The 12936-nt window shown below is 53.8% G+C and overlaps 1 protein-coding gene across 8 annotated transcripts in view; it reads left to right on the top strand.

Annotated features, from left to right (window-relative positions):
* Positions 1–12936, top strand: part of LOC149370028 (ETS homologous factor-like) — a 439106-nt gene that overhangs the window by 410454 nt on the left and 15716 nt on the right. For all 8 annotated transcript variants that reach the window (XM_089559737.1, XM_089559750.1, XM_089559733.1 and 5 more), the window contains 2 exons: positions 10958–11030; positions 12237–12393. In XM_089559737.1, the coding sequence (XP_089415863.1) occupies positions 10958–11030; positions 12237–12393 (230 nt within the window). The remainder of the gene's footprint in view (positions 1–10957; positions 11031–12236; positions 12394–12936) is intronic.

The following is a 12936-nucleotide window of genomic DNA, read 5'->3' as shown; positions in this document are numbered from 1 at the left end:
CTCGAATTTGATACTTTTTTTCGGGCGGAGCGATAGTCCCTATTCTGGGCGCAGCTTGAGCCGGGGACTGCCGCCGCCGCCGTCGCCGACTCGCAGTAATTATCGCCTCTCCCGCGACGACGCGCACCACATCTTCGCAATCAAGGCCGCTGGCTGCGCGAGGAAGCGGCGCCGCGTATACCTGGCCGGCAGGCGACGCGCTAAACGGCTTAAGTGCAGAGCTGGGGATAGCGAGCGAGTAGCTGTAAGCAGCACCGAACCACCTATGCAGCGCTGGCGGCTCTAGATGGTTTAAAAGGGTGCCGATAGAGCCGAGGCTATACCGGAGGGAGAATAAAAGGGGGCGCCTAAAGAGAAAAACAAGAATAAAACGGCGCGCCGAGCTTTTGGGCGGCCGTTGTTTTCGGGTGCAACGAGCCAGAGGAAGGAGATCACGCCAGGAACAGGATGCGCAGACCAGCCGGGTCTCGCTGCAGTGAGCGCGCTTGGGGCCACGGTGGAGCGCTGCGCTGCTTCGCCACCCTCTGAAGTGCGGGGGAGCGACCTCACTGTGCTCCTGTCAGAACCCGGGGAAGTGGAAAACCCACAGCCTGCTTGGTGTAACACGGGTTGAAACTGAGCCTCTTGATACAGGTGCCCGAAGAAGTTCTCGAAAAAAAGAAGCCAAGGATATTCTCAAATTGCTCAACCCTTGTCTGCAAATCAGTGTTCTCGTTTTCCTCCTCTTGATATAGCGTGATGGTTACAGTGTAGCTGTGATTGTTCCCTTTTTTCATTTTGTAATGATCTTTTATCAATTATTTTGCCTCCTTCACTGTTATATTCCGAATGTTCCTAATGTTTGTGATTTCGTTTTTTTTGCTCCCCCTTATGTAATGACACGCCTAGGGGTCCCTAAGGGAAAATAAATGATGATGATGATGATGATATGCTAAAGTTTCTCGCTACCTGGAGGCGCGACCTACCACTGTGGGCTGTAGTGCGGAGGTCGCGCTGGGAACTACAGGGCGGACCTCGGGATTCAGCTCGTGGCGAGATCTTAGACTGCTACGAAACTAAGCGACCTTTGCGTGTGTGGTATGGAACACTAGCTCCAAAATTTCAAGGAATGCGAAGAGTCCCGTGTGCTGGCTCCTCGTGTCCCATGTAACTCTACTTTCAAACACGGGATTCTCGCTGCGACGTCGCATTTTCGGAGTGAAGGCTGAACGACGCGAGTACGCGCTCTTGCCTTTGTGCGCGAGTTGGTGAACAGCATCACAGCCGACGAGGCATAACCGACGGTGCGACAGCGGATTGTGTCTTGTTTCCATCCTCGTGGGTTGCTGCGCTGTTTCTGTGTTGTGCGCTACTGATAAGCCCATGTTGCCTTTTCAACTTTGACTGCGAGGTTGTCTTTACCGCACAGCATGTTCTGTGGCGAAACACACTTCCAAGGCGGCATCATCGTGTATCATGCGCCGATGTCCCACTTCTGCTACTTTTCGTTTCGTGATCAGAAAAAAAAATAGAGAAATATCTTGAAGGTTCTCACAGCGTGATGATGTTTTGGAGGATGCGTAAAAAGAGTGCACTGAGCGGGCTCGAGTCAGGAAGCGAAATTAACGCGCTACTGGTCCCGTACGACACTGCGCAGCACACTGCCAACATCGCAGTTGTATGATTCGTTGCAATGTAAATACAACTAAAATAAGCATCGCACAAGCACAGGATCGTAAGGCGTTATTAATGCCCGCCGTCATCTCTGAGTCTCTATTACGCTGTTAGCCAGGGTGGACCATAACCTATCGTTGATGCGTTCGTTGCCTCGGAAGGCGGGGTTCTACTGGTCTTGGACCTGATTCACATCGTGACGCTCAGGTGACGCCGCTATGCGAACGCATGGTTTGGTTGAGTGACAGCACAGGCCCCTACTTCTAACAGCGGTCTTACAGGAAGTGGCTAGGCTGGCCGAAAATGCGGGCGCAACGTCGCTTGGAGTTCAGGCCTCCTGCTCGCCTGAGCACTCGTTCTACGCCTCCGCAGCGTGGCTCAGGTCGTGGCTCCCTGTGGGACGCGGTGCCATGGTCGTGTCGCGCGATGTCGTTCCGTCAAGCTTATATATACTTCGCGCTTGAACTGTCTTCATCATTCTCACTCTTGAGATTGTCGCTGTCTTCTCCCCTCGTCCGTGTGCACGTGGCGTCTTCGCGAGCAACATGAAACATTCTAACCACAATGGCGCCCACGTGACACCCATAGCAACTTTCTGCGTCCTTGAGAACAACGTTCCACACCCCCTCTTGAGAACAAACGCGCGTATATTCTTCTCTGCTTTTGTGTCCTCCCCTCCCGTTCCTCTGGGTTTTTCTTCGTGGTTCTTACTGATGGAAGAGGGCGTATGGCTGAACCGTGCGAGTTCTAGCCGTGTATACTTGTTCAAAAAGAAAATGGGGGCCTGCGCGGCTTCCATTCTTTCAGGCTCTTATGCACGCCCCACTGATGGGCCTAAAGAGCGGATCGTGTTTACGCGCTCAGCGTCTTCCACAATTCACCAACTGTTTGTCCGGGTCCGTCCGGCTTCAGAAGCGGTCGGCGTTGTGCAATCCGTACACGACATGCCTTGCTGCCGGCATGAGCTAGCTCGTTGGCGCCGCTTTGACGTCTCTGTTTGTGCGCCACCGTCGCAATTAAATGCCATCAAGTTTTATAACAGTCGCCAAGAAAGGCGAAAGTGCCTGGCGACTGCAATTTGAGCCTCCGTTTTGCGGCTAGGGATCCCCCGCTATACGCACTCCTCGCTCATCGGACGCAAGGCTCGAGACGGACCTCTTTCGGTCCGGCGCACTATCGCCCCCCTGGCTTGTTTGCGTCGTTTCCTCGTTCCCGGGGATGAAATATGGAGAGAAAATTTGGGCAGCCCCGAGGGCGTTTGTTTTGTTTAAAGCGCGGTCGTTTGTCTTTAAGTGGTCGCTCGTTAGCGACCAGGATCTTCGTATTAGCGCCTTCGTGGCTGCAGTTTCTGGCACCGTCCTCGCTGAGAAGTGCCACTCGCTGTGTAGAGCGCGTGTGAAGTGTACGAAGGTGGCGTATGAAGTGTATGAAGGCATAAGAAGGCGGTGTAGCCAAAAGTGGTGCCGAGTGTGTCACGCTTTTGCGCATTCGCGCGAAAGCTTGGAAACAGTGTCACGTATTAATAACGCCCTCTGTGTACACCGGAAGGCACTTCGTACTCGCACCTGTCAAAGGCAACGCGACCTGAGTGAAGGAGGCTCGCTTGACGGGGGGGACGAATCAACGAATGTCGCCGCCCCCACCGCTGCTCCGCTGCTCTTGACGTGTGCAGTCATTTCTCTGGCCGGGCGTTTCGCATAGCGCATCTATACAGTGGCAGAGCAGACATTTAGGCTAGTTGGCGTGAATTCATGGCGGAACAACAGCGCAAACTTAGGCAGAAAACACAGAACAAGAGGGAAGACACTACAAGCTGTAGTGTTTTCTCTCTTGTTCTGTGTTTTCTGCCTAAGTTTGCGCTGTTGTTCCACCATGAACGCATCTGCACACTTTAACCCCAAACCGTCGAATCGTTTTATTAGTCATCACTACGCGTTTGTCGGAGCCGGTTACAGCGACAGGCTTGTTGGGGCATAAACCGCACTGCCTCGTTCATTTCAAGGTGCTTTGACGTGTCTCCGGCCGTTGAGTGCCACGGGCGACGAGTCACTGAAGAGACGAGTCGGTAGCCGGCACAGAGCGCGCCGCCCGCCGCTTCCCTAATTGAGGCGTGGCAACTGTAGAGGAGCGCTGCCGGGGGCGTGTGGCGACCCTTGCGAGGACACGAACATGGCGGCGCGCCGCAAAGCGCGCGCTGATGAGGCTGATCTGACCTCGAGCGTCGCGGTGGGACGGGGCGGCTCGACTTGATGACGCTGGCCGTCGGATAGAGGGGATTCGCAGAAACAGAGGGAGCTTCTCGTGTCGGCCTGTTTATTCCGCTACGCGAGGGAGCTCATTCTCCGTCTTCAGCCTGTTTTCTTTTTTTTACGGCTCGTAATTACCCGGCATGTCACCTTTGTAGGCGATTTGATGTACACCCATGGTCGAATATTCCGAGGCCGCCGCATTTTCTGTCCGACCGTGTATGCTGAGACACTCGCAGTTCCCCTGAAACTGCAGAAGGAGAGCTGTTCGTCTTCACCTCACCAGACATTTCCAGTTTTAATTCGCCCGAAGTGCACCACTGAGCGGGCTTTCTAAACAAAACCCTGCGGCCAGGTTACTTTTGACCAGGACTGTACATTGTGTTTTCATGCCTCTTTTCGTTGTGCCGCTTTGCCTTGCGTTATCACGCCGCAGAGATGTAGTGTTTGACTGCAGGGAGTCCCTCTGTGACACAGCAAATCTTGAGCAGCTGCTGCTACCTTCGCCGCGGGGCACAAAGTGAACGATGTCTCGCCGAGCAAACCCCCAAAAAGGCCGGGCCGCGGGGTAGCGTTACGGCATTCGGGCTGTAATGGAACGGGACCGTGCTCTCGTACACACTCCCGTTGTGTGTGCGCGCACGGCACAACGAAGGGCGAAGACGCCTCGTCGGAAAATGCGGAACCACATTTCTCGGAGAGAGAAGACCCCCCCCCCCCCCCCCCTGTTCCCCCGCACTCACCGTACCACCTTGGAGGGGGGGGGGGGGGGGGGGAGGTCGTCCCGGGTCGCAATGGGTCAGCGCAGCGCGGCGACTACTCCTCCCGTTGGGCTAGACCGACCGGCTTCTCTGTAGCTGGTGGAAGGGCGCACGGGTGGCACACACACCAGACCGCTGGAGCTGCGCGCCGCAACGGGTTTTCGGAGGAAGGGAGGCTGCTTAAACTATGCGCATGCGGAGGAGTCTCGCATTTTAAACTGTAACATGGTGGCAAGTGCTTGCTTACGCGGTTCCGAGGATGATTCCTGAAAGCTGGAACCGTGCCGCCGGGGGGTCTCGGGTTGTTTCTGTCGAATCGGCCGACGCCCGAATGAAGAGAGGAGATTCTTTACTGCTGGAACGAAAAATAAAAATGGCGATGTTTGCCGTATCCTACGGACGGTCAGAGGTTATGTCAGGTCCGCCCCTGAATTTCCCGCTCTTCCGTTCTTCAGTTATAACGGCTGCGCGGGGTAAGAACTAACGCAAGCGCAGCTTCCGTTCTTACGCTGCCACATACGGACGCATACGAAGCGCGGAGACAGCAGGGGCGAGTGCTAGTTTTTCTCCGAGCCCCCATCCTTGTTGTCCAATGCGTTTTGAGACTCCTGCGCTCAATGACGCGTTCTCGTTTCACGCAAAAAAAAGGCATCCGTAGAGCCGTGGGGACGCGCTTTTTGCCCGTGGCGCGGCTTCGCTTGGCGAAGAAGGCACGCAGCCCCGAGTCCGCGCGACAACTCCGTGCCGTGGCGCGCGTTCTCTGGCGGAGGGGTGACCCACTGGTGGGCCGGTCGCGAGGCGGGGAAGGTCGCCCCCCGATAAGGCGGCGTCTTCCCCCCGCGGGCATCGCCGCTCAACATCCGCGTTCGCGGCGCCCTCCCCCGGCCCGGGGCGCTTTAATTGGGAAGCCGCACCGACGGCCGCAGATCTGGGTTATTCGGTTAGGCGCTCTCGCTCCTCCGCGGCGATGCTTATTATCGCCGCCCTCACCCCCCTCTCTCCCAATAGACCGGCCGGTCCGCGCCGATCGGGTTTCGAAAGGAAGCGAGGAGGAGAACGGGCGGGGAAGAGGTTCGGAGGAGAGGAGGATGCCCGCGGTGTGCTTCGATCATTCTGGGAGGTTCGTGCCGGCACGGGGATTGTCGCCGGTCCGCATTTGGATTGGGACCGCATTTCGTCCAAACGCGCGGGGACGCGAAACGTTTGCGAAGCAGCTGTGTCCTTTGCTGAATGGTCGTGCCGTGCTGAGACGGAGGAAGCTTGTTGCTATAGCAACTGTGAACGCTCAGCGTGAAGCGTGTATACTCTGAGAAGATGCGCGTTTGTGTAAGTATAGTAACATCAGCGTCAGCATGAAACGCGAACAGGGAAAACAATACCGCCAGGGTAACAACTCAAAAGTATACATTCTGGAGAAGGAATACAAGCAGCGCCTACTACCACATCCAAATAGCGTTCTTGGCGCCAGCAAAACGAAAATTAAATGCATTAAATTCCTGGAGTGAAATCTTGTTATGCTGCTGTCACTTCAACTGTCTTGTTCGCGTTACATTTGATGTTAACTGTACACGTGTGTGCACGCGTACATAGGCGTGTCGATACGCAACGGACACAAAGCAATGCAGCGACTGCGACCTTTTTTCCTTTCTGCAACGACGTGTAGCGGTTCACTTTTGAGACGGCTGCGAATGCACGATGGCATGACGTACAGCCTTTGTCAAAAGTTTGGAGCCCAGGGGGTTTGCTTCTGAAGCACACTGGTTCGTAATGCATCTCCAGCGCTCCAAATTTGCTGAAGGTGAGGTGATTTCTGGTCCTGCCTCCTCCGATGGGTAGGACTACCACGAATGTTACAGGAGTCCCACTGCGAGGCTTAGAAGCAAACCCCCTGGGCTCTAAACTTTTGACAAAGACTGTACGTACTACAACGGCAACAAACTGGCTGACGTGGTTTTCAGTGCACACTGTGAAAGAGCCTTCTGCGAGCGAGCCCATGACCGTGCAGGAATGAGCGCGTCCGTCTTGTTTGCACCAGCACTACGGGCGGCGACGAAAAGGGCTGCACACAGTCGCCACGTTCTTTCCCGTTAGGAAACTCCCTACATTGCTTCCTGCTTGCTGGTGATATCTCGAGTAAGTGCTTTCGCTTCAGTCGTGCATTTCAGAAGCTATCAAATGATTCCAGGCTAATGTCACACGAAGCTTCGATGCGACGGCAAGGGGTAAATGTAGTGAGCCCGTTCAGGCTTCGCAGCTACGAATAAAAGCAAAGATTTCAGCCGCGTGCCTTATAAGGAGCGACTACGCGTGCTTCAAGCCCCGCGGTATCATATCGCATGTGATAACGAATCGGGGCTCGAATGACTAAAACCTCTCATCGCATCACAGGGGAGCGCATAGAGGATTCGCGTGTCCTAACACTATAGGAATCACCATGCAGCGAAAACACGTACGACGGGCTCTGCCTCTGCCAGTCTCACTGGGCCACTGAGAACTGACTGTCATTCCGAAGGCACTGGTGTCCCCGGGCACCGGGAACATTGCCTCGGTCTGAGCCGCTTCGGTGGCACGATACGCGCTCGCCCAGATATAGCCGCCGCCTCTTCGCCGTCCGACGAGCATCCCTGTGCCTTCGCCGTCGCGTACGGAGCCCCCCAAGAAAGAAGCAGCCTATCGACGGTGGCTTCGAACAAGAAGAACAGCTCAGCCGTGCAGCAAGCGGCGAAGTGTTCTGCCGTATCGCCAGCTGTGCCCGCGCGCACGCCGAGGTTGCTCACGCATCACGGGCCGCACTTTGCTGCCTCGAATACACGCGTGGGACGGGGACGTTGGAGGGAGGGGGGGGGGGGGGGGGGTACCCGGTCCCGAAATGTTGCCGGCCACTCGACGAACGAGTCTGGCAGCGATGGGACGGCGTGGCGAACGGCCGATTAGAATGATATCTTCGGAGCGGGACCCGCAGCAGGGGAGGCGACCCCTAATGCTCGCGTCACGTTGCGTCTCTGCTCCTAGTGGAACGGCCTTCTCCCCCTCCTCCGGGCTTGCCTTTTCGGGCCTAATGGCGGCCGTGCACGCGTCCCGTCGACGGCCTGCGCGACGTGCGCGCCACGCGGAACTGACATGCGCGACAGGACTCGTCGTCGTGGGTATCGCCAAGTGTGGTCCTCGCGTTGCGCCTTCGGAAAGCAGAGACAGGGGTGGATCGCGAGACGGCCATCGAGGGTTCTCGATAGAAACGTCCGACGCCTATACCCGTTTCTGGTTTTCCAGGTCCACTCTCTGTGTCTGGCCGCTGTGGAGCGCTCGTTCCCTGACAGATTGCAATGGGAAGAAAAGAAGGAAAAACACACCGAACACGTTTTGGATGGCCGTTAGCGGTTCGTGCAATTTGCCCAGCTTGGCAGATGTGCGTCGGCTGGGATAGAGTCGTGATCGAATGCGTGCTTCGTTCCATGTCCCTCTTTCTGCCGCTGCTCAGCTGTTTCCCCGCTGCGATGCAGCGAGGGGTTTGTCGCAAACCGTGAGCTTAAATTGGGCTGTCATCTCCTTCGCAGTTATCAGCGCTTTCGGGTTCGACTGCCTGACTTCCGTGCTTTCGTTGTGTGTGGTCTTTTTAGTGTGTGGCGGGCTGACATGCGCTTTGTACAAAACTGTGGTCGCGCCCGCTCGCTCAATAAAGGACAGATTTTTTTTTTCTTTTTTGCGGTCTGTACTATTTCACATGAGGTGTTACACCGCGTCCATCTACACTTTGCTACTCTGAGGCGTGTTGCTGAGCGCGAAGCCTAAAAAGCCCATTGCATCCTGTTCTCTACCGCGCTTTGATCTGCTGCTGAGGTACAGCTTGCCGGTGTCGCAGTTTTCGTGTGCGTATGGCGAGCAAGGTGATGAAGGAGGTCGACCGATGCATTCGACTTCGTCTGCATTTTAATCCTTACGCTCAGGAGCGACTGGGCACGCTCTGGGTCATTCGCACTAAAGCACCCAGGCAGTCTGCAAGTGTGCTTGTGGACTAGAACTCGTGAAGGGACAGTTCCCGTAAACCTGAGTGAGCTAGAGGATCTGATCCTATGTTATATCATGAACTCCGGTCAGACTACTGAAATAAACTCAGGCCCTATTCATTTACGCATGCTCGAAAAGAGAACAAGCGGAGAAAAGGCCGAGCGATGAACCAGGAGACAGGGTCCATTCTCGCAGCTAGGCAAATAGAAAAAACGGATAGCGAATCACAGCTCCCGTCTCGAATACGGGTGGTACTGCGTTCGAATCGCGGTATCACCGGGGACGTATACGTCTTTTTTAGCGGACACGGGCGTCCCCTAACCTGACACTCGACTTTCTTGCGGGTGAAATTACTCTCGAAATTTAGGGATCAAATGTACCGCGTCCACTCCTTAAATGACTCCAGATGCGCCACGGTCTGCCATACGCACCTCAGGGTTCACTGCACTCGGATGCTCTGCACCGGATGCTCTGCAAAGCGGTTGCGTCATTCGCGTACTCTCCCCTGCCCCTTTCAGGAATAGTAGCGTGTCTCAACTGTTTGCCCGGCGCGCCTGTTCCCTGGCGGGTGCGCGTGTCCGCCGTTCTGCGAGGCCGGAGCCGCGCCTCGGGGCTTGGGCGACGTCGATAGCGGCGTCACTTGCGACACAGACCCGCTCGTGGGGCCGCTCCTCGCGACGAGGGTAGACGGTGGAAGCAGGCGCACGCGTCTCCTGTCAACCGCCCGTGGCACAAAAGACGCGGCGGAAAGGGAAATAAGAAGCGACCAGGATCCGGTGTTTCCCGGCTGCATTGAAGCGCGAGCAATTATTGTCGTCCCTCCTCGCCGCCCTTCGCTGTTAGGCGCAGTCGGCATTCGCCGTTCACGTGCTCGCCGTCTGCACGCGACAGTTGTGTGCATCGTGCCCGCCGGCACCACCTGTCGAGGAACGTTTGCCAGGTTTTAACGCAGTGCATTCGATTCGTGGTTGTTCTTGTTCGCAGTACATCTTGTATTGAGTCAGGAGGAAAACGGCGCAAAAAAAAAAAAAAAAAAACGTGGACAGAGGAGAGACAAACACGAGAGGACCAGCGCCAGGGCCAGCTCATTCGTCCACGTTTTTTTGTGCCATTTTGCTCTTGAATCATGAACCAACTAGCCCAAACTAGAATTCTTCTTGTATTGCGTACATGAGCAGGATCTTGTCCGGTGCACTGTCTTTATCACTTAAGACACCATTCACATAAGTGGGCTCATTGTCCATGTACAGTGCTTCCTAAAACCCGGAATCCCTGGTGCACAACTCACCTAATGCATAATGATCTCCGCGATCATACGCAGTCGAACAACCGTATCAGTGTTTGTGATGAACGCTACCGAATCAAATTCAGAGGCCCACCCTCCGGCACAGTTGCGCACTGCGTGATGAGTCACTCCTGGACATATATGTCTTGATTGGCCATGGTTCCTTCCTCGACTCGTTTGCTTGTGGGGGAACATACGCCACGTGGTAGTCCTAAGAGGCAGGACACAGTATGCCGACCACGGCTAAGAAGCGTGGTTCATATGACAGGCTCGCTTTGACACGCATGCGTGAAGAGCCTGTATCCTACGCCGTCCCGTCCCGAGCACCCGTCCCCGTCTCGGCGGCGTCGGTCCGTGTCATTTCAGGACGGCAGCGTGACGCGCTCGTGACAGGCGCCGTTTTGTTGGGACCCGCTTGTCCACCTTTTCATGCCGCGTGTTTTCGTGTCACGCTTCGTAGCTGCTAGTCCGGCCTGTCGCTCACGTCGGTAAACAGACCTGTCTCAGTGGGACTACTTGCATGGTGGACGGGGTACGATGGTAGCGCGCTGTGTCGGAACGGCGAGCAGCTATTACAGGGGGCGGTCTTTCACTTGCCAGTCCATGTATGCACAGTTTGATTTCTTTTCAAACGCGTACTTCCAAGATTTTCCCATGCCGTTTCAGAGTGTGCTTGTCGCCACTGGAGACCTGAGAGCTCTTAAACCTTTCCTTACAAACGTCTTCAATTCCATGAACTGTGAAGTGTGGACGTATTACTCGTGGACAGTGCGAGCGAAGCATTTCTGAAGCGTTTAGCTAAGATACGACGACCCACGGGTCTAAGAATACCAAGCACTAATATCAGTGGACGTTGTAAAGCCGAGAAGCCCCAACAACATCACTGCGGCATAGGAGTGCGAGATGTGTTGAAAAATAGTCGCGCGAACTTTCAAAAGTGCTGTATTGTATGCAGAAATGATAATTTGGCTCTTACCTTACTGTTTGTTCCTCTTGTATCTTTGCAGAGTCCAGTCCAGGACGCAGAACCTCGCCTACAGAATGATGCTCAATCAGACAGACATCATGGTCACCCATGAGGTAAGCGACGCGACGACTTGAGCGGCATTTAGCGCTACTAGTCAGCAGTACACAACAGCAGTGCGTGCATAATCCATTGTAGAGCTTTTTTTTTTTTGAACTCACAGCCTATTAACGAACTCCCAAGCTTGTACTCTTTTCCGATAGCCGTATTTGACACCTTTTTACTGCTGCCTCAGTTTACCAGTTTTCATACGCGATCCTTCGAGCCCGTCCGGTCTACTCTAGATGCCCCGCAACCTTTCTAATTAAAACAAAAATGATAAAAACATTTAAAAAGTGTTACAGTTACACTAAGACTAAAACAAAAAGCAGTACAAAGACCCTGAACATAAGGTGTCTTTGTGCATCAAGTATCAAATAAAGCTTTCTTCGTTTTACCTGCAGAAACTACATTTGCTACAAAAAAGAGCTGTACGTTACATAGCTAATGTCCATTATACATACTCCACAAAACCACTTTTTCCAAAATATGAAATTCTTCCTGTGTTTTGTTTTTATAATTACAGGTTGATGTTGTGCTACAAAGGTTTTGTAAAGTTTGGCATTGATTACATAACTCATCTGGCAAAACTCCAAGAAAACACAAATATTCGTCAGACCCGACATAAAGAAATGTGGTTTGTACACACCCCGAGAACCTCCTATGATGAACAATCTCTATCTTATACATTACCTTCGCTGTTAAACTTACTAGACCGACAAAATTTTGATCCCTCCAGAAACCGAAACTGTCGCATTAAACGTTTTTGTCAACTTCTTCATTTGCAAGACTAAACCATGCCTTCCTATTCGCCTAATTTTGTTCACTAATGTTGCTTATGTGTGTTGATTTATCTGTATTACCTTTTGTTGCTTCTCCGATTGATTGCCGTCTTGTTTCATTCTGTATGACCCGTTGTTTTGTGATATTTTTTCATTTTTGTGTAAGACTGGCCGTCATCCTGCTGTCATGCCAACTAACAAGGGGTCGGGACCTCGTCAAGCTGCTCGAGCTTTTAGTCCCGTACTCCTCCTTTTCTAAGGAAATAAAATGATTGATTCATTGATTGATTCGCAAGCTCCTTTCGTTCCCTGACGACCCATGCGTCTGCGTAATGCGTCCGGCGGCTGTGCGTGGTCTTAGGCGCTCGAGGCAGCGTGGTCGTAAACGGCGCGCATCCAAGTTGGACGTGTGGTCTGAGGAAGCGGCGTTTCCTTGCGCAGTCCCCGTTCCCGGATGACCAGTTCATGTACGAGCCGACGGAGGACAAATACTGCGACCTGCAGCCCATCGGCCTGGACGGCGCAGACCACGTGCCGCCCTCTTTGCAGCACATGGACCCACTCTTGGTCCCCTCTTCCCGGCCCATACCTTACGAAGGTATTTGCAAGGAGTTGCTGCTGCTGCTGCTACTGCATGCACACGCTCTGGCGGGGCACTTAACCGGGTTATTGTGCGACTAGTAAGAAGAGACTGCGACACTGACAAGACGCAACATTGACCTTGCTGCGCTTAGCGTTCGCTTTAGCCGTTCGTAACATATATATAGTGGCGGCAAATGACAAAGGACAGGGTTAATTGGAGAGACATGGGAGAGGCCTTTGCCCTGCAGTGGGCGTAGTCAGGCTGATGATGATGATGATGATATAGCGCGATATCTACAATGACATTAGGAGAGTACTTCGCAAAATGCACTGCTGGACACTGTTAGCACATAGACAGCAGACGCGGAAAAGACGTGGAAAGGCACGCGTCCTTCCTTGCTATGTGCACGGTTTAATCACGAATCTCACGAGAAGACTCACTGATACGTTTTAGCGCAGAAGACAAGTGGACAAACGAAGAATGCACATATATACCGCAGGCGTTAATTCTCTATTCTCCTTAGTCAGACTTCTGAGTAGGAACTGAAGCCAGCCACGT

Source organism: Amblyomma mixtum, chromosome 1 (assembly GCF_055824585.1).
Source record: "Amblyomma mixtum isolate Tamu chromosome 1, ASM5582458v1, whole genome shotgun sequence".
NCBI lineage: Eukaryota > Metazoa > Arthropoda > Arachnida > Ixodida > Ixodidae > Amblyomma > Amblyomma mixtum.
This window is presented reverse-complemented; position numbering and strand designations above follow the sequence as displayed.